Source organism: Palaemon carinicauda, chromosome 8, assembly GCF_036898095.1.
Source record: "Palaemon carinicauda isolate YSFRI2023 chromosome 8, ASM3689809v2, whole genome shotgun sequence".
Taxonomy (NCBI): Eukaryota; Metazoa; Arthropoda; class Malacostraca; order Decapoda; family Palaemonidae; genus Palaemon; species Palaemon carinicauda.
In genome coordinates this window covers 123415711-123443479 of record NC_090732.1, presented here as the reverse complement: position 1 = coordinate 123443479, position 27769 = coordinate 123415711, and the positions used below count along the sequence as shown (strand labels likewise).

Genomic DNA, 27769 nt, shown 5'->3' with positions numbered 1-27769 from the left:
GTAGTTAACCCTTGAGTGAGGAAGAATTGTTTGGTAATCTGTGTTGCTAGGTGTATGAGGACAGAAGATAATATGTAAAGAATAGGCCCGACTATTATAGAATAATGTCCCCAAGTGTACCCTCAAGCAAGAGAACTCTACCCCTAGATAGTTAAAGACCATGGTACAGAGGCTATGGCACAATCCAAGACTAGAGAATAATGGTTTGATTTCGAAGTGTCCTTCTCCTAGCAGAGGTGCTTACCATAGCTAAAGTCTTTCTTCTACCTTTACCAAGAGGAAAGTAGCCACTGAACAATTACATTGCAGTAGTTAACCCCTTTAGTGAGAAGGAAGAATTTGTTAATCTGCATTGTCAGGTGTATGAGGACAGAGGAGAATATGTAAATAGGCCAGACTATTCAGTGTATGTGTAGGCAAAAGGAAAGTGAGCCATAACCAGAGAGAAAGATCCAATGTAGTACTGTCTGGCCAGTCAAAGGACCCAAGAACTCTCTAGCAGTAGTATCTCAATAGGTGGCTGGTGCCCTGACCTACTGCCTTAGCTTCTCTCAGAAGCTTTCAAAGAACTATTCTAAAATATTTTCCTGTTCTACAGGAATTATATGATATTTGGTCCATAAAATATCTATCAAGAAGTTGATCACGATTGCGTACTAGATCGAGTAGAGGGATATAACAACCCGAAAGTTATAGTAATCGGAAACATGATGTAACTGTTCAGCTTTTTCATTTGTTGTAGGCTGACTGACCCTTCTGACCAAACAAGGAAATCATACGACATGCTATGGCAGTTACATGTGAAATAAGAGGTACGCAGTTTATGTGTGCTTACTTCGTTGAGCCAAGTGATATTAGAATCTTAGACTACCAGCTCAGCCTTCTGCCTTGAGATATAGTGGTCAAATGGAGTGGACTACATTTTGGAATAGCGAAGGCTTACGCAACAGAAGGAAAGACAAAACAGAATTTGAGGCTCTAAGAGAGGATCTTCATAATGTGGTGTATCATCAGAACCCTTACTGAGAAGTCCAATAAAACCTATAAGCAAAGTGTCAAGAGTTAGGCTAGGGTCCAAAACTGAGCAGGATAGTCCATACTACTGACTAACTTGTAGACACACAGGCCTTCTGGGATTGTACAAAAGAAACAAAAAGTGACAAAAGCTTCTAGAGCTCATCTCTATCAAAACTAGACTTGTTAACATCATCATCATTGCTATAATCAACTAACCTTGTTTTCTAGGTTTACCTTTAAACAAAAACTGAGTTTCTTTTAAATTTTTAACTTTTAATTTGGTCACCTTGAGTAATCTACTCTGTAATTATTAATAAACCCAGAAGACATCCATTAAAATCAATAATAACCAAAATAACACATATCTGGAGAATCTACACAATAAATAACACGAGCAAACAACTGGTTAAGCGAGATCAACAGACAGCCTGTAACACAAAGAATGGTACAGCCTACCAAAGCCAAGATTATTGCCATTATCCACTTTACTCTCAATATTAGACTAGAGGCTTAAGTCTACTGAAGGAAAGAAAACAGGAAATGTTAGTTTCAAGGGGGTAAACGTTGATATAAGCAAGCTTCCTGAGATAAGTAATATGACCATTAGGAAAGGTTTACAGAAATAATTAATATAACTGTTTATACAGTAAAACCTCGCAGCAACGGACAGTTACTATGGGCCTTGGATATACATACATACATACATATACCAAAGGCACTTCCCCCAATTTTGGGGGATAGCCAACATCAACAAGAAACAAAACAAAAAAGGGGACCTCTACTCTCTACGTTCCTCCAGCCTAACCAGGGACTCAGCCGAGTTCAGCTGGTACTGCTAGGGTGCCACAGCCCAACCTCCCACATTTCCACCACAGATGAAGCTTCATACTGCTGAGTCCCCTACTGCTGCTACCTCCGCGGTCATCTAAGGCACCGGAGGAAGCAGCAGGGCCTTGGATATACCGGACTAAATTCAGATAACTAGAGTAGCATCAGAGCATCAATTGGCAAAGGGAACCATAATGCTGGAATCACACTAGCCATTAGGTTTTGGCAACCTCCAGCTGATGCTTTTGAGAGAAAGTGTTGTAACGTCATACTACAATCTCGCGGTCCGATGAGCATTAGGAAGAGTAAACAAAACCCATCATCTGACATCATCATGGCACCCGGAAATTTTCAGACTGTTGCAAGATCTGCTGCAGTAATATGTACTTTGTACTGTATTCACTTTCTAATAGCCCATGTATTGCGAAAGCATTCCACACAAAATGAGTTTTCTGAGCCATCTTCACAATGCACATCCTAACTGCAGCAGCCATTTTATTTGTTTACATCTGAAATCATGCTCTTTGCTCACGGTTTGTGCTCACTGCTTTCCGTCTAGTCAGGAAGCCAATACCTCGAGCAACAAACTTCTAGTTTTCAATTTTCAGCAGCAATGGCTCACTGCTCATGAAAAAAGCCAAGTGTGATTCCAGCTTAAGAAGTAAATACTGTAGTTCTGAAGTATTTATATTTATTTACGCTACATTTATGTATATAGAAGTACTGTAATAGAATAATTTTTACCCTATTTGTTATAAATAGCTTATTCAAGGAATAATTCTACATAAATGAAATGAAATTTTTTCTATGCGAGCCCATCTCAGAACATATAAACACACTCAGCTGACCTGGCCATCAGCTGATTTCAAGCAACCATTCTGAAGGATATGGTCACATATAAATAACAAGTAGTATTCTTAACCGTGTACATGTAAAGATGATGTTATTACAAATGTTGTTTTGCTTACTGTAGTCTTAGACATTAAACACCAAAACAGAAAACAAAACAAACGAACACATTTACACATTCAATTGATAATTAATGACACTAATAGACTTTAGTAAACTGTATGTAAGTTATGGTAGTCTATAACACAGCATTGACATTTGTGCAATATCACAAATTTTCAAGTAATTTGTATTTTTCCTAACATACTTACCGAGAACTAATTTCTTAGGAGGTACCTGGAATCTCCTCTCAACCGACCAGATTTTTGTGTAGTTTACCCTACTTCCGTTTTCTGTGAGGACTACCCCAGGCGGAAGGATACGTGCCCTGAGGCTAGTCCCGAGCCAGGTCGCGTGTTAGGTTGGGTCTTGATCCTCAGTAAGTTCCTGGATGTTAAAAAATATCTAAGGGTCAGTAAGGCACTCGGGGAAGGAAGGGAGGGCCATTACCCGAAAGTAGTTCTCGGTAAGTATGTTAGGAAAAATACAAATTACTTAAAAATTAGTGATTTGTTCCAACACGGAGACTTACCTCGAACTACTTTCTTAGGAGACTTACACTTTAGGAGGTGGGAGTGTCTTCCTGAACTCTAGACCCAACTAATCCGGGCGACAAGGAACCTAGGTAGGAAACTAGGTTCTAAGATATCCGGAAAACGAAACGTAGGGAAAAACTACACAAAGAGCTCATGTTAGTGTCTAAGTACTTACCCTTAAAAATTCCACGATGCTGAGTCCTGTGACGAAGTTGTGAAGTCATGTCTTGTGCAGGTTCTATCTGGGTCTACCTCCGAGGGTCGGGAAAGGAAAAGGGACAAGGGTGAAAGGAAACGAACCTGTATCTCTTGGTTTTGCTACCCACGATTGTACCTGGGTCTTCACTGTTAAATTGCCTGGAGCGCGGAGATGACTGTCCCAATAGAGAACCCATCTAGAGATTTCCTCGAGCAATCCTTGAGGTAATGAGTTGTGAAGGTCGACTGGTTCGACCAGGTGCCTGCTCTAAGGATCTGGGCCACCGCCATGTTCTTCTCAAAAGCCAGAGAGGTACTTAGACCCCTAATGTCATGGGGCCTGGGATTACTTGTCAGGGGAAGGCCCGCATTGCTATAGGCCCTGACAATCACCTGTCTTAGCCAATAGGAGATGGTATTCTTAGATACCTGCTTTTTCGCTGTACCCGTGAAGACAAAGAGGTTTTTGATACCAGGGCGGAGATTAGCCGTCCGCTCAAGATATTTCCTCACGGCTCTGACGGGGCACAACTTCAAATCTTCTGGATTCCCTGTCCGAGGAATCGCTGGCATTGAGAAGCCTTCGAACTTAGGATCCCAAACTGCTGGATTCTGTGTTTTAGCCACAAAAGAAGGGACGAACTTGAAGGAGACCTCACGCCACCCCTTCGTATGAGAGACTTCGTGGGACAACCCATGGATTTCTCCCACCCTCTTAGCTGAGGCCAAGGCCAACAAGAAGACCATCTTGAGAGTGAGATCCCTGTCCACTATGTCCTTCAAGGGTTCGAACGGTGGCTCAACTAGCATTTTCAGTACTCTTGCCACATCCCACTGCGGCACCCTGGAGGCTTGCGGAGGGCATGCTTGTTCGAAGCTCCTGATGAGCATAGAGATATGCCTAGAGGAGCCCAGATCAATGCCCTTCCGAAGGAAAACTTGGCCTAAGGCTGCACGGACTCCCTTGATGGCTGGTATTGACATGCCCACCCCGTCTCTGAGGTGTACAAGGAAATCCGCAATATCCGGAACCGAGGCTTTTAGAGGCTTGATGTTCTTTGAGGAACACCATTTCGTGAAAGTGGTCCATTCCGCCTGGTAGACCGCTGCCGAAGACCACCTCAGATAGCGCGACATCTTCTCAGCCGTTCCTGCCGAATATCCTTCCTTCCTCAGGAGACGCTCGATAGTCACCAAGCGTGAAGGCGAAGAGACTGAGGATTGTCGTGGAACCTTTGGAAGTGCGGCTGCTGCAGAAGGTCTGGTCTGTCGGGCAGAGGCCACGGGGGAAGACACGCTAGGTCTCTTAGATCCGCGAACCACTCTCTCTCCGGCCACCAGGGCGCTACCAAAGTCATCCTTAAGTTGTGAGCTGTCCTTACCCTGTTGAGCACTTGCCTGATCAATGCGAAGGGAGGAAAAGCGTACACGTCGAGATTGTCCCATTTGTGTTGAAAGGCGTCCTCCAATGCTGCCTTTGGGTCTGGGACAGGAGAACAAAATACGGGGAGTTGTGCGTTCAGTCTGGTTGCAAAGGGATCCATCACCGGCGAACCCCATTTTCGAATGATGAGCCTGGCTACTTCTGGGTGAAGAGACCACTCGGTACCCACTACTTGGCCCATCGGCTAGGACATTCCTTTTCCCTGGAATGAACCTTGCTGAAATCACGATTTGTTCTGACTCAGCCCAAACCAGGATCTCCAACGCGAGATCGCACAACTCCTTCGACTTGAGACCTCCGTGTTTCTTTATGTATGCTACTACAGTGGCGTTGTCGCACATCAACACCACTGTGTTTCCCCTTAGAAGATCTACGAACTGTAGGCACGCTTCTTGGACTGCCTTCATCTCTAGGACGTTGATGTGCTGTGCTTTCTCTTCTTCCGTCCAAGAGCCTCTTGCTGACTTGCCGAGGAGGTGTGCCCCCCACCCCTCCTTGGAGGCATTTGTGAAGAGAAGCATCTCGGGGGGGCTCGGTTGCGAAGGGCATCCCCTTGAGGGTATTTTCTCGATCCTGCCACCACTCCAGGGATTGTTTTGCCTCTGGAAGAACGGGAATTAACTTGTAGGGGGAGTCTAACTGGTTCCAGAGCCCCTTCAGGTTCCATTGGATGCTCCTGAGTCTGAGCCTCCCTTGGGGGACTAGTTTCTCTAATGATACTAGGTGACCTATTAACCTCTGCCAGTCCTTGGCTCTCCTGGGCTGCTCCGAAAGGAAGGGCCGGAGGATCTGGTCCAGGTTGTTCAACCTCTACCCCGACGGAAAGGCTCTCACTAGGTGGGAGTCCAGCACTATCCCAAAGTAAGTCATCCTGGTGGAGGGAGACAGATGCGACTTCTCCAGGTTGATAGTGATACCCAGGACTTTGCAGAATTGTATTAATTTCACGCCTTGATCCTTCAAAACTACCTCTGAGGAAGAAAGAAGCAACCAGTCGTCCAGGTAGCGAATGAGGCGAATACCCCACTCGTGAGGCCACACGGAGACTGTCGTGAAGATCCTCGTGAATACCTGGGGCGCTGTTGACAATCCAAAGCTGAGGGTCTTGAACTGCAGGATCTGGGTATCCCTCATCACCCGGAGAAACTTCCTGCTTGAGGTCTATGAGGTCTATGGACATCATGAAGTCCCCTTCCCTCAGGGACTGCAGGACCGACTTTGGGGTGTCCATCTTGAAGTCGGTCTTGCACACAAACTTGTTGAGGGCTGACAGATCTATCACCGGTCTCCAACCTCCCGTCGCTTTCTCCACCAGAAAGAGTCGACTGTAGAAGCCTGGGCCCGGATGTAGGACCGTTTCCATCGCACCTTTTTTCAACATCGCGGATACTTCCTCCTGTAAGGCTGCCCTCTTCAAAGGGTCCTTTGGGTGCTAGCCACTCCGCCCGGCTGGCTGGAATCAGAGGAGGCGGTGCTGCCTGGAATGGTAGTCTGTAACCCTCCTTCAACACCGTTACTGTCCAGGGTTCCACACCGTGGTCTTTCCATGCTTGCCAAAAATGTCTGAGGCATCCCCCCAACCTGAGGCTTGGGCAGGAGTAGGGGGGCCTCTCACCCTATCTCCTTCTGGAGGAACGACCTGGAAGCTGAGTAGGACGTTCTAAACGAGGCAGGCGCTGTCGGAGTTCCTCTACGGGGGGGGGGGGGGGGGGGGGGGGGGGGGGGGGGGCTGCGGTGGTTGAGCCCAAGAGGTAGATGGGGCGTCTCTCCTCGTCTGGCTAGGAGAGGCTCGAGAAGTAGAGGGTCCATCTGATGTTGGCCTTCTGTAAGCGGGTCTCCTCATGGTTTGAGGTCTGGGCCCACTCACTTCATTCCTCTTCATGACTTTCTCCATGATTTCCTCCATTTGTTTCAAGGGAAAAAGCGAGTCACCCCACACAGGCAGGCTCCTCAAAGCCCTCGCTTCTCTGTCAGGGATTCCCCGGGATAGCTTGGTCAGGACCATATCCCTTCTCCTAAGGACCCAGTTGGCCGATAGTCCAAGAGACTGGAATGTCAAGAACTTCAGTGTCCTCCCCCCGGAGATGATGAGTTCTTTCAGGAGGGCTTGATTCGCTGGGTCTGTCAAGTCGTAGGTGGCCTGGTTACCCACCAGAGTTGATGCCCACCAGTCCAACAGGAGGCAATGTTGACCAGGTCTTTAGACATCTCCTCCATCATCGTCGCCTCTGACTGGGAGAAACAAATCGGGGCTGACGAGGCTCTGTCCTCCGGGGCACCCTGACCTAACACTTCAAGGGAGGCCTCCATCTTGCAGGCTCCTGGTCGCTGCCCCTCCAGCACATAATATTTGCTCTGGGACCCTAGACCCTAGAGTAATTTTGAGGCACTCTGGGATTTGGGGGCTTCGGCATTGCCCGCCACAACCTTGTCCACGTGCGTACGTCCCAGAACCACATCCCTGGCCACAGGTAGCGCTAAGGAGGGTTTCTGCTGTACGGGGGCCTCCATTAGTAGATTGAGGCTGGAACGCCAGGCTTCTTCGTCGGCGGGAACAGGCTCCTCGATCCTGTGATGCCTCCGTATGAGGCCTATAACCCTTCGATAGGCTGAATCCTCGGTTGGAGAACCCTCCGCGTCGCTGACCGCGCCCTCCGTCTGTAGCTGAGGCGCTGTCCCGACGGGCACCTCCGTCTGTCGCTGAGGTGCTGACTCAACGGGCACCTCCGTGTGGCGGTAAGGGGCTGTGCCGACGGGCACCTCCGTGTGGCGGTAAGGCACTGTGCCGACGGGCACCTCCGCACTAGGCCTCGGGACTGGGACGGGCACCGCCGTGTCGGCGAGGGCTTTCGTCCTTAACATGTCCTTCGACAAAGAGGGTGAGACTTCCGTGGGCTTGCCCGATGGAGGAAGCAGTCCCTGCGTATTCACAGGTTGAGTCAATTTTGCTGACTATACGAGGCTGCCCGTCCGAAAAAGCGACTCCCTCCGCTGGGCGGGTTGAGTTGGTTGTTTCGTGGCCTCACGCCTGTCTGAAGAGGTCCTTTTGCTCTGGTCCTTCCGAGGGTCAAACCTGTGGCTGGCAGAGGGCCTCCTTGGAGAACCGTCTCTGGACCGCCAACTCGCAGAGCTCGGGATCGCAGTGAAGTCCGCGAGCTTCCTGCGGGGAACGAGGACCCATTCTTCTTTGGGAGACCTACTCCTCCTGTATTTCTTCCTCGGGGACCTGGAACGCCTTCTCCCATATCTCGACCTTGAACGCGACCTCGAATGGGAACGTCTGCTCCTGGATCTAACCCTCCTCCGCGCTTCTCCCTCCGAAGAGAACGATGAACCTGCCGCTGAAGACTCCGACGACTCTGCATAACACGACCAAGGGGCAGGTGCATGGGGAATGGAGGTCTTCGTGATTTGCTGGGTTCCGGAGGTCGAAGGTTGTAGAAACATATCAGGAACTGCCGAAAGAGGAGCTGGGGGAGAGTTCGGTCGCTCCACGTTGGGTAACCAGGAACCAAGGCCTTCTTCCATCCTCAACGGGGACTTAACTGGAGTCCTCAGGGGTCCCCATCCGAAGGCATCCGCTACCGGCGAGTCCATCTTATCTTGGGTGCCATCAGCTGCAGAGGTACCTGAAACATAGGCCCATGAAGCGGGCGAAGAGACAGGGACATTTTTACCCCACATGGGGTCATCAGACGAGACGTGCCCCCCATGCACAAGGGCAGAGTCTCCAAGACCCCCACTAAAAGCACATTCAGGCCACCCACTTGCCTGCGAAGAGTCAGCAACCCCAACATCTCGAAGACTAGACTCCTGGGGAAGAGCAATCGGCTTCTTCCTCGCACCGGACTTACCTCGACCCCTACTCTGGCGACGTCAAGGGCGAAGAGGTGCTCGCCTTCCTGGGAGATCGCTTAGCGGACTTCTTCTTTTTCGTACTAAAACGAACCCACTGGATCTCACTCCACGACACACTCCGGGCACGTGTCCGACGGCGAGCACACACTACCCCTACACGAAGAGCAAAGGGAATGCGGGTCAACCTCCGGCTTGGACAAAAACGCTCCTCACGACTTCCCGGCTCTAGGCCCAGGACAACGGTGGGCCTACTCCATAACGCACAACACAACACCTAACACCGTAAGACACAGGAACTCAGGGAAAGGATAAGGAATACACTTGGGAAAGCACAAGGGAATCAAGCGAACACGCAAGAACACAAGGGAAAGTACAGGGATACCACGCGGGAGACACGTGGGACACACGAGTCGGGGACACAAAGGGTCGCACTGAGAATGGAGAGCGTCGGGATGGTATCACGACGCGACCAGAGAACTTACCGAGGATCGAGACCAAACCTAACACGCGACCTGGCTCGGGACTAGCCTCAGGGCACGTATCCTTCCGCCTGGGGTAGTCCTCACAGAAAACGGAAGTAGGGTAAACTACACAAAACTCTGGTCAGTTGAGAGGAGATTCCAGGTACCTCCTAAGAAAGTAGTTCGAGTTAAGTCTCCGTGTTGGAACAAATTTATTTTAAGATGCACTGAATAATTTTTAAACTGCATACTGTGCAGTATTAGAGATTAAACACTAAAAAGGAGAACAAAAACGAAAGAACACATTTACACATCCAATTGATAACTAATAGCTTTTAGTAAACTGCATGTAAACTATGGTAGTCTAAACTTAGAATTGATATTTGTGCAATATCTAATGCAAGATGTGTTGAATAAGTTTCGAAACTGCATACTGTACAGTAGTAGAGCAAAGCTAAGAACATGTAAACATTGTCAACTGATTCAATCTACTGGTATCAAGGATATGCCAACTTATAAATAAAAAGTATTTCTAATATAATTTCCGAATATGTTCAAACTATCTTACAGTATAATTAATAAAAGAGGTTTTCATACAGTTTACTAAAAACAATAAGAATCATTGAATGTGTAAATTTGTTCGTTCATTCATTGTAATTGATGAAACATAAACATAAACAAAAAAGTTTCCCTTTTGGACATCATATGTAGGGAAATTATGATATAAAATCAATTTTATTTGACTTATTTTTAATTTCTAAGCACACATTTACATTGTTCAAACTAGAGGTCGTTTTATCCACGGATATATACAATATTCATATTTATTTGCTTATTCATTTACAAAAAAAAAAAAGTCTTGTATACAATATTTTACAATTTTCTTTGATTTAAATGGAAGATAAGTAGTAGCTCCAGATTACTAGCTAGTGTTTTCTGGCACTGTATTCAGTTTGTTTTCATATGGCCCATGCCTGAAGTAATCTTTGTTTTCATGGGTTTCATTTTACATTCCTTAAGTATATTACTTCATTTTCATGAGTGTTATTTAATTCCTTGATTATGACCTCCAAAGGTGAGAAGCAAGCATGTTAATTTCAGCTGTTCGTTTTGATGTCGCCCACATGTTTGGCATATATGGTAGGCCTATAGCCTAAAGAATTTGCTACAATTTAGCTGGAATTTATGCTTTGGGAAACCTTTTGCAGATACAATGGATTATCAGCAGTGCCGGACACCACTTCCTACATTAGTTCGTTACTGCTCAGTTCAACTGTATTAAACTTTGTTTTTATTTACAAGGACCAAGTCCTGTTGATTGGAAACATGATTTTCAGTGCTATATGCTGTAGGATAACTTAAATTCTGATTCTTAGGCTGTTTTTAACCTCGTGACGGAAAATGTTCACTAGTTGAAGTACAGCATACAGTATTTGCTAATTCATTTCACAAATTGAGTATGGCCAGCAACATTATAGCAAAAAAAGAAACAAACAAACCAAAAAATAATTTGGCTTAAGATAACAAACCTTTTTGTCAGCTCTGAATATCCAGCCTGTCTGCGCTCTAGCAAACGTAATTTGCTTTGTAGACATCTGTGCAGCTACAATATCAGAGCTCATAAGGATATCAACTTCATCTTCAATTTCAGCTTCTGTTTCCTGAAATATTAAGTAACTGCAGTAAAATGTTTATATAGGTTCAGTACAGTAACAAATTTTCTAGAAATCTAAAACACTCTTCATACATCTTGGCTAATTTCTTGATGAGATAACAGAAAAATATCAAGGGATATTTCTAACTTTTACTTAAGAAGAAACACTTGAGACTAAGAGTATGCAACCGGATATTTTATATAACTAACCTCATGACGAACACCCTGGTAGACCTTGAGTTTGTTGTCTAAAACTGTTAAGGAATGAGATGGTTTGGAGCTACCAGAAAATAAAAAGCTAATATCTCCTCTCTCCCATCTCATATCATTGAAGTCAACTAGAGTAGTATCTAACCGTATTGATGCTCCTTTCTTGTGTATCTTACAAATATCGGACGGAAGCATTCTGGACACAAGTGGTACTGTAAAGGACAAAAATAACTATACAGTATATCTGGAAGAAATATGACAAATTTGAAGATAATTTGTATTTTTCCTAACTAACCAAGCCTAAGTCCTTTACATAGGATAGATTATCAGCAAAAATATGTTATTTTGATAATAAAATAAATTTTTGAATATACTTACCCGGTGATTATAATAGCTGCAGCTCTGCTGCTCGACAGAAAACTCTACGGAAAAAATCCGCCAGCGATCGCTATGCAGGTAGGGGGTGTACTTCAACAGCGCCATCTGTCGTCCAGATACCCAGTACTCATTGTAAACAAAGAACTCAATTTTCTCCTCGGTCCACTGCGTCTCTATTGGGGAGGAAGGGAGGGTCCTTTAATTTATAATCACCGGGTAAGTATATTCAAAAATTTATTTTATTATTAAAATAACATTTTTCAATATTTAACTTAGCCGGTGATTATAATAGCTGATTCACACCCAGGGGGGTGGGTAGAGACCAGCAATAAATGTTTACATTATTATGAGCTAAGGATTTTTTTATTTCATTTTAGAAGTTATCAAAATAACAAAAACAAAATAAATAGGTACCTGGTAAGGAAGTCGACTTGAACAATTACTCTGCCTTTTTAAGTACGTCTTCCTTACGGAGCCTCGCGATCCTCTTAGGATGCTGAGCGACCCCTAGGATCTGAAGTATGAAGGGTTGCAACCCATAACACAGGACCTCATCAAAACCTCTAATCTAGGCGCTTCTCAAGAAAAGAATTTGACCACCAGCCAAATCAACCAGGATGCGAAAGGCTTCTTAGCCTTCCGGACAACCCAAAAACAACAATAAAAACATTTCAAGAGAAAGATTAAAAAGGTTATGGAATTAGGGGATTGTAGTGGTTGAGCCCTCACCCACTACTGCACTCGCTGCTACGAATGGTCCCAGAGTGTAGCAGTTCTCGTAAAGAGACTGGACATCCTTAAGATAAAAAGACGCGAACACTGACTTGCTTCTCCAATAGGTTGCGTCCGTTATACTTCGCAGAGATCTATTTTGTTTAAAGGCCACTGAAGTTGCGACAGCTCTAACTTCATGTGTCCTTACCTTCAGCAAAGCTTGGTCTTCCTCACTCAGATGTGAATGAGCTTCTCGTATTAACAGTCTGATAAAATAGGATAAAGCATTCTTTGACATAGGCAAAGATGGTTTCTTAACTGAACACCATAAAGCTTCTGACTGTCCTCGTAAAGGTTTAGTTCGTCTTAAATAGAACTTAAGAGCTCTCACAGGGCATAAGACTCTTTCTAGTTCATTTCCAACCATATTCGATAGGCTTGGAATATCGAACGATTTCGGCCAAGGACGAGAAGGTAGCTCGTTTTTGGCTAGAAAACCAAGTTGTAGAGAACATGTAGCCGTTTCAGATGAAAATCCGATGTTCCTGCTGAAGGCTGTGAATCTCACTGACTCTTTTAGCTGTGGCTAAGCAAACCAGGAAAAGAGTCTTTAAAGTGAGATCTTTAAAGGAGGCTGATTGTAGCGGCTCGAACCTTTCTGACATGAGGAATCTTAGTACCACGTCTAAATTCCAACCAGGTGTAGCCAAACGACACTCCTTCGTGGTCTCAAAACACTTAAGGAGGTCCTGTAGATCTTTGTTGTTGGAAAGATCTAAGCCTCTGTGACGGAAGACTGATGCCAACATGCTTCTGTAACCCTTGATAGTGGGAGCTGAAAGAGATCGTTCTTTCCTCAGGTATAAAAGGAAGTCAGCTATTTGAGTTACAGAGGTACTGGTCGAGGATACAGATACTGACTTGCACCAGTTTCGGAAGACTTCCCACTTCGATTGGTAGACTCTAAGGGTGGATGTCCTCCTTGCTCTAGCAATCGCCCTGGCTGCCTCCTTCGAAAAGCCTCTAGCTCTCGAGTGTCTTTCGATAGTCTGAAGGCAGTCAGACGAAGAGCGTAGAGGCCTTGGTGTACCTTCTTTACGTGTGGCTGACGTAGAAGGTCCACCCTTAGAGGAAGAGTTCTGGGAACGTCCACTAGCCATCGAAGTACCTCGGTGAACCATTCTCTCGCGGGCCAGAGGGGAGCAACTAACGTCAACCTTGTCCCTTCGTGAGAGGCGAACTTCTGCAGTACCTTGTTGACAATCTTGAACGGGGGGAATGCATATAGGTCTAGATGTGACCAATCTAGGAGAAAGGCATCTATATGAACTGCTGCTGGGTCCGGGATTGGTGAGCAATATATTGGGAGCCTCTTGGTCATCGAGGTTGCGAAGAGATCTATGGTTGGCTGGCCCCATGTGGCCCAAAGTCTCTTGCACACATCCTTGTGTAGGGTCCATTCTGTTGGAATGATTTGTCCCTTCCGACTGAGGCAATCTGCCATGACATTCAAGTTGCCTTGGATGAACCTCGTTACTAGTGAAATGTTTAGACCTTTTGACCAGGTGAGGAGGTCCCTTGCGATCTCGTACAACGTCATAGAGTGGGTCCCTCCTTGCTTGGAGATGTACGCCAAAGCCGTGGTGTTGTCCGAGTTCACCTCCACCACTTTGCCTTGAAGGAGAGACTTGAAGCTTTTCAAGGCCAGATGAACTGCCAGTAGCTCCTTGCAGTTGATATGCATTGTCCTTTGACTCGAGTTCCAAGTTCCCGAGCATTCCCGACCGTCCAATGTCGCGCCCCAGCCTGTGTCCGATGCGTCCGAGAAGAGAACGTGGTTGGGAGTCTGAACAGCCAGGGGCAGACCCTCTCTGAGGCTGATACTGTCCTTCCACCAAGTCAGGGAAGACTTCATCTTCTCGGAAATGGGGATCGAGACCGCTTCTAGTGTCTTGTCCTTCTTCCAGTAAACAGCTAGGTGATATTGAAGAGGACGGAGGTGTAGTCTTCCTAACGATACGAACTGTTCCAGGGATGATAGTGTCCCTATCAGACTCATCCACTGCCTGACTGAACATCGTTCCTTCTTCAGCATGTTCTGGATGCATAACAGGGCTTGACTTGTTCTGGGGGCCGACGGAAAAGCCCGAAAAGCTAGACTGTGAATCTCCATCCCTAAATACACAATAGTTTGGGATGGGACCACTTGAGACTTTTCCATATTGACAAGGAGACCCAATTCCTTGGTCAGATCTAGAGTCCACTTTAGATCCTTCAGACAGCGACGACTGGAAGAAGCTCTTAGAAGCCAGTCGTCCAAATAGAGGGAGGCTCGAATGTCCGCTAAATGAAGGAATTTGGCTACATTCCTCATCAGCCTCGTAAACACAAGAGGAGCTGTGCTTAGGCCAAAGCACAGGGCTTGAAACTGGTAGACAACCTTTTCGTAAACAAACCTCAGAAAAGGTTGGGAGTCTGGGTGGATGGGGACGTGGAAGTATGCGTCCCTTAGGTCTAAAGAGACCATCCAGTCTTCCCTTCTGACCGCTGCTAGAACGGACTTTGTGGTCTCCATGGAGAACGTCTGCTTTGTGACAAAGACATTCAGCGCACTGACGTCTAGCACCGGCCTCCACCCTCCTGTCTTCTTTGCCACTAAGAAGAGACGGTTGTAGAAGCCCGGGGTTTGATGGTCCAGGACTTTGACTACCGCTCCCTTTTCTAGTAAGAGAGACACTTCCTGTTTCAATGCTCGTCTCTTGTCTTCCTCTCTGTACCTGGGAGAGAGATCGATGGGAGACATTGCTAGAGGGGGTTTTCGTACAAACGGGATCTTGTACCCTTCTCTGAGCAACTTCACAGATTGTGCATCTGCGCCTCTCTTCTCCCAGGTCTGCCAGAAGTTCTTGAGTCTGGCTCCCACTGCTGTCTGAAGAAGGTGGCAGTCAGACTCTGCCTTTAAAGGACTTGGTTCCTTTCTTCTTCCCACGTCTCCCTTCGGCACGAGCACCTCCTCTGCTGGAGGCTCTGCCACGAAAGGGCGGAATAAATCGGGACGCTGGAGTGTCCATCCTTGGTCTAGCTGACAAGGTAGGCAAAGGGGTGGCTTTGCGAGCAGAGGACGCAACCAGATCATGAGTGTCCTTCTGTATCAAAGAAGCAGCAATCTCCTTAATCAAGTCCTCTGGAAAGAGGCACTTAGAAAGAGGAGCAAACAGAAGTTCGGATCTTTGGCAAGGTGTAACTCCAGCTGACAGGAAAGAGCAAAGGTTTTCACGCTTCTTGAGGACTCCTGACACGAATGATGCAACAAGCTCAGAAGACCTGTCACGTACTGCCTTGTCCATGCAGGACATGATGAGCAAGGAAGTCTCCTTCTCTGTCGGAGAAATCTTCCTGCTTAGAGCTCCCAGACACCAGTCTAAAAAGTTGAAGACCTCGAAGGCTCTAAATATCCCTTTAAACAGGTGGTCTAGGTCCGAAGATGACCAACATATCTTAGAGCGTCTCATGGCTAGCCTGCGGGGAGAGTCTACAAGACTTGAGAAGTCGCCCTGGGCAGAGGCAGGAACTCCCAAGCCGAGAACTTCTCCCGTGGCATACCAGACGCTCGATCTGGAAGAGTGTCTAGCAGGGGGAAACGTAAAGGCTGTCTTCCCTAGACTCTTTTTGGACTGCATCCATTCTCCTATCACTCGTAAAGCTCTCTTGGACGAGCGTGCGAGGACGAGTCTAGTAAAGGCAGGCGAGGATGACGGCGTACCTAATACAAACTGACGGAGGAGAGCGCGGAGCCACAGACACAAACTGGTCCGGAAACATCTCTTTGAACAGAGCTAGAACTTTTCTAAAGTCCAAAGAGGGTTGCGTGGACTTAGGCTCGTCAAGGTCCGAATGTGGTTCATCAACGTGTGCAGCACCATCATCATCAGAAAGTCCATCATCCGAGTATTGAGGAGGAAGCGGCAATGGAGTAGGTAACGGCTGGTTGGCTGAGTCCGGTTGCACGGGTGCACGCATGACTGAACCGGACGCAACGTCATGGAACTGTTGCCCAGTCTGTGAGCTGGCAACAACCATAGCAGCGTGGGGACGCACAGCGTCTACTCCAGACTGTCTAGTCTAATGTGGGTGAGCAGTGGCAACCACACTGGGTTGCGGAGGTTGACGCACCGCGTCAAAACAAAACAACTCTGACGGTTGTTGTACCTCGCGAACGTCAACGGAAGGCTCCGTGCGTCGCTGAACGTCAACATGCGGCTGGCAGGGCACACTGGAACGCATGGGTGGCGGGACTCTCTCAGCTGGAGTGCGCAAGAAGGTCGCCTCAGCGTCCACAGGACGCACAACCGAGTGTGTGGTTGGTTGTAGGCAAGAGGCTGGTGCAGCAGCAACCTTCTCAGCACAAAAGTCCTGCATCAGAGACGTTAATTGTGACTGCATGGTCTGCAGCAAAGACCACTTAGGGTCTGCAGGAGCAGGTGCGGCGACAGACGGTGTAACTGCCTGAGGCGGTACCGCTTTACCTCTCTTAGGAGGTGAGCAGTCATCGGAAGACTGCAGCGAGTCCGAACTGACCCAGTGGCTACAGCTGGGCCGTTGGACTTGCGCGGAAGGGACCGACTTGCGCTTTAACGGTCGTGAGACCTTGGTCCATGGTTTCTTGCGAGAAACCTCTTCCGCAGATGAGGTATAAATGGGCTCTCTCGTCTTTGTGTGGCAGGGGCGATCTTGGGTAGATACGCCCGAAACCACGGAGGGAACGTCTGTTCGCTGATTAAAGCCTCTCGAACCCATTGGTCGTACGACATTGCTTCTCCCCTGGACTTGGGAGCTTGCAAGAGGTCCCGGACTAGGAGGACGACAGGCACGAACAGACGAACCCTCAAGCTCAACACTATCCACAACACTATCACTCACTTTATCACTTCCCACTGCACTTTTACACTTCAGCTCCTTGACGTCCGCCATGAGCTGGTTACGGTCACTAGCCAGGGACTCAACTCTCTCACCCAGAGCTTGGATGGCACGCATCATATCAGCCATCGAAGGTTCCTGAGTGCCAGAAGGGGGATTAGGAGCAACCACTACAGGGGAAGGAATAGGTTGTGGGGCATGAGGAGAGGAAAATTCAACAGAACGAGAGGAACTTCTCCTGACTCTATCTCTCTCTAGCCTACGTGTATATTTTTGGAATTCGATAAAATCGAATTCCGAAAGCCCAACGCATTCCTCACATCGATCTTCCAATTGACAGGTTTTATCCCGACAATTGGAACAAACAGTGTGAGGATCGATAGAGGCCTTCGGAAGACGCCTTGAACAGTCCCTAGCATTACACTTCCTGAATTTTGGGACTTGAGAAGGGTCAGCCATTTTGAATTGGTCAAAGGGGAATTCAAAAACTATCCAAAGTCATCAACAAATAATCCGATATCAAAAAAAGAATGCAAGGATTTATTGAAGAGAAAGCCTGCACAGCGAAAGCTCAAAACTAGAATAGTGTACTTCACCAAATAGTTGTGAAAACAAATCCAGTTAGCAACAGCGAATTAGTAGGTTTTGCCGGTAGCACGACAGAGAGAAAATAGAGTTCTTTGTTTACAATGAGTACTGGGTATCTGGACGACAGATGGCGCTGTTGAAGTACACCCCCTACCTGCATAGCGATCGCTGGCGGATTTTTTCCGTAGAGTTTTCTGTCGAGCAGCAGAGCTGCAGCTATTATAATCACCGGCTAAGTTAAATATTGAAAAATACAGGTATTAAACTTTTATAACAAGGTGTAAACAAGCAGCCAGAGCAGGGAAGCCTAGCCCCCTTGCTTGCTCACCTAGCACTCATCCAGATTGCAACTGGGACTTTCTAGAGGGTATGAGATGGTGAGAAAGTATGAATAAACAACTCAGGTTTGTATACGGTAGTTAGAAAAAATACAAACTATCTCTAAATTTTTCATTTGTTCCAGGACAAATACAAACCTTCCTTTAGGAAATTCATCCTTAGGTAGGAGGAAGTCCCTATTCCAACTGGCTGGGTGCTTTTCTTGGGCTACCAATACTCAGACCCTTATAGGTGGTGCACAGTTCAGGTTCTTTACACCTCCTGTACCGGTAGCTTTGCACTACCATCAGATTCATGGCCTATGCAAAATAGGGTGCAGAAAAGAAAATGTATAGTAGATCCCAAGTATCTAAATTATTCCACCTGTTTTACAACCGAGCCTCTACTTTCATGTATGGCTATCTTGTCCCTACCTTCTTTCCTGCTCACCATGGTTTCAGTCTTAACCACATTCCACACCTCTCCTAGGTCTCATGCCACTCTACAACCCTTCTCTTTAAGTATTCCCCACTTTCAGTAGTAATCACCAAAACATCTGCATATGGTAACTCCCATAACACTTCATTTATAATCTCTTCCCTTAACACATCCAACACCACTACAAATAAAAAAGGGCCTAATGCTGACCCCTGGTGTAATCCAACAATAACTTCAAAGGTTTCCGATTCCCTAACAGCTATATTACTTAAACATAATATACAGTATGTATGAATCTCTTTTAATCTTTTTTATTAGAATTTGTATGCTAAGAGTTTACCACCAAAAAAAGTTTACTTGTGTTAGCTATAAGTTGTCTTGTATATTTTTTTAGTTTTTCATTACTGGGTTGTACAGGGAGGGAAACAGCACAAAAGCTGGGAGTAAAGAAGTGCGGGCAGTTTGAAAGGTAAGGCTACATGTAGCAGTATTAACTGCGAGTAAGCGAAACTTTAAATATTATTAACTCAAAGTAGCACCTCAGTGCCCTCACATGACACAAAAGCAGCTGATCAGAATCATCTGTTACCTCACTCAGTTGGCTCACTGCCAAAAAAAAAAAAAAAAGAAAACCTGGAATAGGAAACTGATCTCCACCACTCGGTATGAGTTATGCTGAAGGAGAGTCAATGAAGATCGCTAACTTATTTGGCGGAAGCTAAGGCAAGCAAGAAATCAGCTATAAGGGTAAGGTTCATGTCTGGGGTAAGCCTCAACAATTCGTAATGTACCCTTTTGAGAGACCGCAAGACCTTAGTAGTAATGTCCCAAGTGATGGTCTAACCTTCATTGGAGGGCAGGACTGTTCAAAGTTCCATATAAGCACGGTAAGTTTGAATAAAGAAGAAATATAAACTCTTTTTCAGCCTAAAGACGTGGCTCAAGGCTCAGCAATAGTCTTTCACCACTGATACTCAGCACAGCTTCCCTGCAAAGCCTCTTTAGAGGTAAAATAAAAATTTGACTATCAATCGAATAGAGGTTCCGAGAGGAGTAAAACCCCTCCCAAGATACCAACCACAAAAGATGGCCCACTTGGTTTGGTACATCAAAGTTGAAGATTTCTGGAGGTATCTAGACCTCTCTTGTGCAATTTTACGCAAAAAGCCTTTCTTTGAGCGATATTGAATTACCTTGTATGAACCCAAAGCGATTCCACCGAGCTGTAGAATATCTGGATGTGTAGTTGGCCCAACAGATCTGGGAGAAGAGGCAATTCTCTTGTAGTCTCCAAAAGAAGTAGAAGGTTTGGGTACCATTCTACTTTGGGTTATTTTGGGGCTACTAAAGTCATATTGTGAATGTACTGGACTTGGTTCAAGGTACTCCTTATCAGGCAGAACGGTGGAAAACCATAGGCATTGAGTCCGTCCCAGGGGTGCTAGAAGGCGTTTCTGAATGCTGCTTCTTCTGTGTCTTGCACCAATGAGCAGTATATCGGAAACTTCTGATCAGTGGGGTTGCAAATAGGTAAAAGTCAGAATCTTGTTTGCTATCTGAGGATGCAAAGTCCATTCTGACCCAAATGATCTGCATCCTCCTGCTCAGTTCCTTTTGCCGAGAAAAAATGATATTTTCATAATAAAATAAAATTTTGAATATACATACCCACTGGTTATATAAAAGAGCTGAAGTCCCCTGACGCTAGGGCAGAAAATTCAAATCTCGCGCTATCGAAGATACGCCAGGTGTACCAACCGCACCCTAGCGGTAGAACAGGTGGAACCACACACCATCTCCAGTTCTTCCATGCCTCATAGCCATACCATAAGTAGTCTCTAGAGGGGAGGAGGGTGGGTGTTAAATTTATATAACCAGCGGGTAAGTATATTAAAAAATTTATTTTATTATGAAAATATCATTTTTAAATATAAAACTTACCCGCTGGTTATATAAAAGAGCTGATTGACACCCCTTGGTGGCGGGTCAGAGACAGCTACATATAGAAAATTCACTTAAGGGTTACATACAATAAACTTAAGCGGTTCTCACCTGATATGATACGGAAGCTGACAGCAATGATACTCTGCCTCATTTCGTCCGCTATCCTTAAGAGATCCAGTAATCAACTTGGGCTGAAAATATCTAGGAGCTGTCAAACGGTACAACCACCTATAACATGACAGAACCTCAACCAATACCCTTGTTCCGGGTGCACTCAAGGAACAAATTGACCACCTAACCAAATCAAAGATTGCGGAAGACTGACGACCAATCTCCACAAACAACCATAACAAACAAGTTCCAAGAGATAGAAAAGGGGTATTAGGAAAAAGGGAACGTAGTGGTAGATCATTCACCTACTATCGCATTTGCCGCTATAAAAGGACCCAACGTAAAAAAGTCCTCATAGCGAGTCTGAACATTTCTCAAATAATGGGATGCAAAAACAGACTTACTTCTCCAAAATGTTGTATCCATCAGACTTTGCAGAGAACGGTTCTGTTTAAAGGCCACTGAAGTCGCTACCGCCCTGACTTCATGTGTCTTGACTTTGAGGAGCCTCTGATCCGACTCATCACACTGAGCATGAGCTTCTCGAATCAACAATCTAACGAAAAAAGACAAGGCATTCTTAGACATGGGCATCGAGGGTTTCCGGACTGCACACCACAGAGCGTCTGAATTACCTCTCAGATTCTTAGTCCTGTCCACATAAAGCCGTAGCGCTCTAACTGGACAGAGAACCCTTTCCAATTCACCGCCAGCCAAATCAGAAAGGTTAGAAATCTCGAAGGATTTGGGCCATGGTCGAGAAGGGTTTTCATTCTTGGCCAGAAACCCCAGTTGCAAAGAACAAATGGCTTTCCCATTCCGAAAACCAATGTTCCTGCTTAAAGCGTGTACTTCACTAACTCTTTTCGCAGTGGCAAGGGTAACCAGAAAAAGGGTTTTCAAGGTTAAGTCCTTAAATGAAGACGAGTGTAAAGGCTCAAATCTGTCACTCATGAGAAATTTAAGGACAACATCCAAATTCCAGGCAAGGGGAGCTGTTTGAATCTTCTTGGTCGTATCAAAAGACCTAAGTAAATCTCGTAGATCTTTATTATTAGAAAGGTCTAGGTTCCTGTGTCGAAAAACCGTCGCCAACATACTCCTGTAACCTTTAATAGTAGATGACGAGAAGTTATGCTTAACTTTAAGGTCCAAGAAAAAAATCTGCTATTTTGGAAAGCGAGGTACTGGAAGAGGAAATCGCGTTAGTCCTACACCACTCCCTGAACAACTACCACTTGGACTGATACACCTTGATGGTTGAAGACCTCCTCGCCCTCGCAATTGCCTTGGCTGCCTTCTTCGAAAATCCTCTAGCTCTAGCGAGTTTTTCAATAGTCTGAAGGCAGTCAGACGTAGAGCTCGGAGGTTTTGATGATTTCGGGCCAAGTGAGGTTGTCTGAGAAGATCGGGTCTCATGGGAAGGCTTCTCGGGAAATCCACCATCCATTCCAGTACCTCTGGAAACCAGCTCCTTGACGGCCAGAACGGAGCTATCAGTGTCATTCTGGTCTCCTCGTGCGAAATGAACTTCTGAATCACTTTGTAAAGGATCTTGAACGGAGGGAAAGCATAAACCTCCATGTGTGATCAGTTCATCAGAAAGGGGTCTATGTGCAAAGCTTCGGGATCTGGAACCGGAGAGCAGTAACACTCCAGCCGTTTGGTCTTTGCGGTGGCAAAGAGATCCACGAGAGGTCGACCCCATAACCGCCACAGACTCTTGCAGATGTCCGGGTGCAGAATCCATTCTGTGGAGAGAAACTGACCTTTCCTGCTGAGTCTGTCTGCGCTCACATTGTTGACCCCCTGGATGAACCGCGTCAAAAGAGTCACCTTCCTTTCCTCCGCCCAAACGAGAAGCAGTCTTGCGATCTCGTACAGAGGCCAAGAGTGGGTCCCGCCTTGCTTCACAATATAGGCCAGAGCTGTCGTGCTGTCCGCATTGACTTGGACCACTTTGCCCCTGATCTACTTTTCGAAGCCGATGAGAGCCAGATGAATAGCTAAAAGCTCCTTTTGATTGATGTGGAGAGAGGTTTGCTCCACCGTCCAAGTCCCCGAAAGCTCCTGCTTCTCTAGAATGGCTCCCCACCCCGAATTGGAGGCGTCGGAACACAACACGAGGTCTGGGCTCCTCTGAAGTAAAGACAAGCCTTCTTTCAGTCTGGGCTCGTTGTCCCACCATTGAAGATGAGACTTGATGGAAGCCGAGATGGGAAAGCAATCCCTGTCGAGGCTGTCCCCTTTCTTCCAATGGCGATTGAGATGAAACTGAAGAGGACGCAAGTGCAACCTCCCCAGGGTCACGAACTTCTCTAACGACGAGAGAGTCCCCAGAAGGCTCATCCAATCTCTGACGGAGCAAAGATCTCTCTTCAGGAACGTCTGGACTTTTAGGAGAGCTGCTTGGATTCTCACCGACGACGGAAAAGCCCGAAAACTCCGACTGTGAATCTCCATCCCCAAATAAAGAATCTCCTGGGATGGAGTCAGTTGTGATTTTTCCGAGCTCACCAGGAGGCCCAGTTCTCTGGAGAGATCCAAAGTCATCTTGAGGTCCTTCAAACAACAATCGGCTGAGGAGGCTCTTATCAGCCAATCGTCCAGATACAGAGAGGCCCTGATTCCCCTCGAATGAAGCATGCTTGCCACGTTCAGCATGATCTTGGTAAACAATAGAGGAGCCGTGCAGAGTCCGAAACAAAGAGCCCTGAACTGGAAGACCTTGTTTCCGTCCATGAACCTCAGATAACGTCTGCAGCTGGGATGAATCGGAAGGTGGAAATAGGCATCCTGAAGATCTAAAGAGACCATCCAATCGTCCTTCCTCACAGCTGCCAGAACTGTTTTCTGAGTCTCCTTAGTGAACGTCGAATTTTGGACGTAACCATTTAGCACACTTACGTCCAGAACCGGTCTCCAACCCCAGGAACTCTTGGGTACTAGAAAAAGGCGGTTGTAAAACCCCGGAGACGTAACATCCTGCACTCCCTCTACTGTATTGCTTGCTTCTCTAATAAAAGAGACGTCTGAAGAAGCATGGCTTGCTTCTTGGGTCCCTCTCTGTATTTGGGCGAAAGATCCACTGGATCTGTGACTAAAGGAGGATTGCCCAGGAAGGGGATCTTGTAGCCCTCCTTTAACACTCGGACGGACCAGGGGTCCGCTCCATGCCTCTCCCAAGCCTCCCAGAAGTGAATCAACCTGGTACCCACTGCTGTCTGAAGGAAAGGGCAGTCAGACTTTACCTCGGCCGGACTTGCCCCCTCTGCCTCTAGGCTTCCTTCCTTCTGGTTTAAAAGAGCCTCTTCCAGAGGACTTCCCACGAAAGGACTGAGGCCGAAACCCAGAAGAGGATTCCTTAGGTTTACGAGAGAATGACGGTGGCAAAACTTTCCTATTCGAATGAGTAACCAAGTCATGTGTGGCCTTCCGCGTGAGGGCAGTAGCCACCTCGCCTACCAATTCCTGCGGAAATAAGGTATTAGACAAAGGTGCGAAAAGAAGGCCCGTTTTCTGGTAGGAAGACACTCCTGCAGAGAGAAAAGAGCACATCGTGGCCCTTTTCTTGAGAATTCCAGCTGTAAACAAGGCAGCAAGCTCGTTGGAGCCATCCCGCACACCTTTGTCCAAGCAGGACATCAAATGAACCAAACCACTAGTGTCCGTTTCTGTCATATCGGAGACCCTCTTACTCAAAGCCCCCAGAGCCCAGTCCAAGAAATTAAAAACTTCGAAGGCCTTGAACAGACCTTTAAGCAAATGGTCGAACTCTGGAATGGACCACCAAATCTTCGTTTTCCTTAAGGCAAGACGACGAGAAGCATCTACCAAACTTGAAAAATCCCCTTGGGCAGACGAAGGAAAACTCAAGCCCAACACTTCACCAGTCTCGTACCACACACTAGATTTTGAGGCTAACCTAGCGGGAGGAAAGGCAAAGGCCGTCTTACCAAAAGATTTCTTGGAGTCCAACCAAGAACCCATTAATTTCAAGGCCCGTTTAGAGGATCGAGAAAGAACCATCTTGGTATAAACTGGAACCTTGGTAGCTTTACCTAAGATGAATTCAGAAGGCGGAGAACGAGGGGCCACAGGGGTAAACTGATCCGGGAAAATTCCAGTCAGAATAAGCATAAACTTGCGAAGATCCACAGCATGCTGATAATGCTTCTCCTCCTCATTCTCAGAGACTTCCTCAATAGGATCATCCTCATCCGACTTTTCCTCAGGCTCGTCTTCTGGCAGTGCAGCAACAGCTGCAGCCTGAACCGAAGGAACAAAGTCTGGATGGGACTGCCTGTCAAGGCCAACATCTGCGTCTACCTGATGGGGAGAAGTAGAAGTAGATTGATGCGAAACACGGACGGGTAGACGATCTTCCTCAACCAACAACTGCCTAGACAGCTTCGAATCCGACTGCTGTTGAACAGAAGAACGCTTGAAATCAGAAGGTAACCGTCGAAGATCGCCGAGAGGCCGCGTAAAGTCCGAAGACTGTTGACGCGAACGATCAAAGTAGTCAGGATGTCGACGCTGCGAATCGATGTTTTGACGCGAAGCGTCCAAAAGTTGTTGACGCGGACGATCCACTACTTCAAATCGTTGACGCGTCTCGTCCACTTGTCGACGCCGATGTTCTTCCCCGCGACCAGAAAGCGAAAACTGGTCAACCAAAACTCTCCGACGCGACTCATCAAAATCAACCTGGCGTTGAACACTATGAATGGGAGACCGCCTAAGCGATAACTCGTCAAGACCAGAGACCATCGAACGCCTGAGCGATAACTGGTCTGACATCGAACGCCCAGACATAACGCCAACACCTGGTTGATAAGAATCCATCAACGACGAGAGTTGTTCCTTCATAGACACAAGCGCAGACCATTTCGGATCAACAGAACTCCTTAAAGGAATATTCGCACCAAAGTCACCACGCATTTCGGGGGAAGAAAGCCAATCCGAAGGAAGAGGGGGTGCATGAATAGTAACAAGGTCCGAATCGGAAGGAATCATATCCACACGAACACGGTGATCTGAACGTTTAGCCGGAGTGCAAGCGATGGGAGAACGGAAACGTTCCGGTGAACCCCACGAACTACATCCTGGCCGCACAGGCGATTCCCGACGCTGTGAAACATCATGCGTCCGTTTAAGCGGTCTTGACGCGTGACGCCAGATCTCACTCCCCGACCCTTCATCGGAAGACGGGGATAACGCATGAACCTCACCTTTCCTACGATGAGGGTGAACGACCTGAGCTACGGCAACAGGAACGTTCGAGGGAACGTCTGCACGATTGATGACGCTTCTCGTTCCCTTAAGCCGTTCGACATTACTTCTCCCATGGGTGGTTCGAGAGCTCGAAAGAGGTCTTAGGCTAGGTGAACGACAAGATCGAGCAGACGCACCCTCCGCAACACTAAACATATTAGCAACACTTGTCACAACACCGAGAGTCACGACTTTTCGGTACACCAACATCAGACCCTGAAACACTTTCCACAGTTCCGACAGGATCACGGTTTTTCAATACCTTTAACTCGGAAAAAATTGTATTTCTATCGGCTGCTAAGGACTCAACTTTCTCACCAAGAGTCAAAATAGCAGTAAACATGTCTTTCATAGTAGGTTCCTGATCTACCACCACAGGGGAAGGAATAGGATTAGGAACAGGTACATTAGGTAAGGCTCTATCCACAGATCGGGAAGAACTACGCCTAACTCTATCTCTCTCTAGTCTCCTAACATAACGATCGAAAGTAACAAAATCATCATCAGTTAAGGAAAGATACTCATTACACCTATTATCTAATGAACAAAATTTACCCCTACATTTCACACAAATAGTATGAGGATCAATAGATCCTTTAGGAAGTCGAGTACGACAACCTTCACTAACACACCTACGCTGAGCAGGGGAGGAGTCGGCCATTTTGAATGGTAACGTGAGAGACTGACGAGCAAAAAGTAAGGGAAATATCAATAAAGAAAATCTCAAACAAAAAGATTTCAAGACAAGAAACAAGGGAAAATAATCAACGATAGCTTAAACTCAAAAAAGAATGTTGTACATCACCAAACAACTTCCCAAGAGAGTAAAACACGAGAGCGAACTTCTATATGTCAGCCAGCTATGGCGGCAGAGAGAAGAACTGGAGATGGTGTGTGGTTGAACCTGTTCTACCGCTAGGGTGCGGTTGGTACACCTGGCGTATCTTCGATAGCGCGAGATTTGAATTTTCTGCCCTGGCGTCAGGGGAATTCAGCTCTTTTATATAACCAGCGGGTAAGTTTTATATTTAAAAATAGGGTGGTTAGTGATAGAGTTGAGTACTGCCCACTCGTGGATTTCTACTACTAGTTGGCAAAGCTGCAAAGAAATAGTACCACCTTGTTCGTTTATGTATGCCACTACGGTGGTGCTGTCACTCGCCAACACCACCAAATAACCAGCCAAGAGAGGGCAAAAGTGTTAGAGAGCAAGGAGACAGCTCGAAGTTTCAACACACTGATATAGTATCGATGCTCCTGGTCGGTCTAATAACCAGACGCTAGGTGTTGCAGGTGGTGAGCTTACTAACCTTCCTTCGATGCTTCCTGTGAACAGTTGAAGTTTTGGTGGAAGAGATAACAGGGGTTAACCTTTTAAAAAGTTTGTCTCATCTAGTCTAATTGAAGAGACCACTTGTGGAGAAGACTGTTTGGAACAAGATGTTCCAGGGAGGCTAGGTCTCCCAGAAACTTCTACCAAAGTTGTGCTGGCAGATGAGGCTATTGAAGAAAGGGAAAGCCACCTCTCCAAAGTGTACCAGTCTGTCCTGGGATGGGAAGATTTTTCCCACAACTCCGTTGATGTTCTTACCTAGATAGGTTAAGTCTTTGTCTGGGCACTAGGATCGATTTCTACTGATTCACCATGATCCCAAGATCGTGACAGAATAAGAGAAGCTAGTCTCAATGGAGTAGAAGGTCATCCTCCCAGTCTGCCAAGATCAGCCAATCATCCAGGTGATGCTGAAGAATGCCATTGGTGTTTCCATGTCAAAACTAGAGTGAAAACTCGGGTGAAAACTTGCAGAGCTGTTGGGAAATCAAAACAAAGGACTTTGAATTGGTACAGTCAGCTTACGATGACAAATCGGAAGACCTTCCTGGAGTCGGGATGGATTGAGATCTGGATGAGACACGTAGTGCTAAGGTG

The 27769-nt window shown here is 46.5% G+C and overlaps 1 protein-coding gene across 1 annotated transcript in view; it reads right to left on the bottom strand.

Annotated features, from left to right (window-relative positions):
* The window catches only part of LOC137645866 (ankyrin repeat domain-containing protein 13C), a 185527-nt gene that overhangs the window by 61354 nt on the left and 96404 nt on the right, over positions 1-27769 (bottom strand). Inside the window, exons 5-6 of the mRNA XM_068378862.1 lie at positions 11155-11366; positions 10820-10951 (exon numbers count right to left, since the gene is read on the bottom strand). Of these exons, the coding sequence (XP_068234963.1) occupies positions 10820-10951; positions 11155-11366 (344 nt within the window). The remainder of the gene's footprint in view (positions 1-10819; positions 10952-11154; positions 11367-27769) is intronic.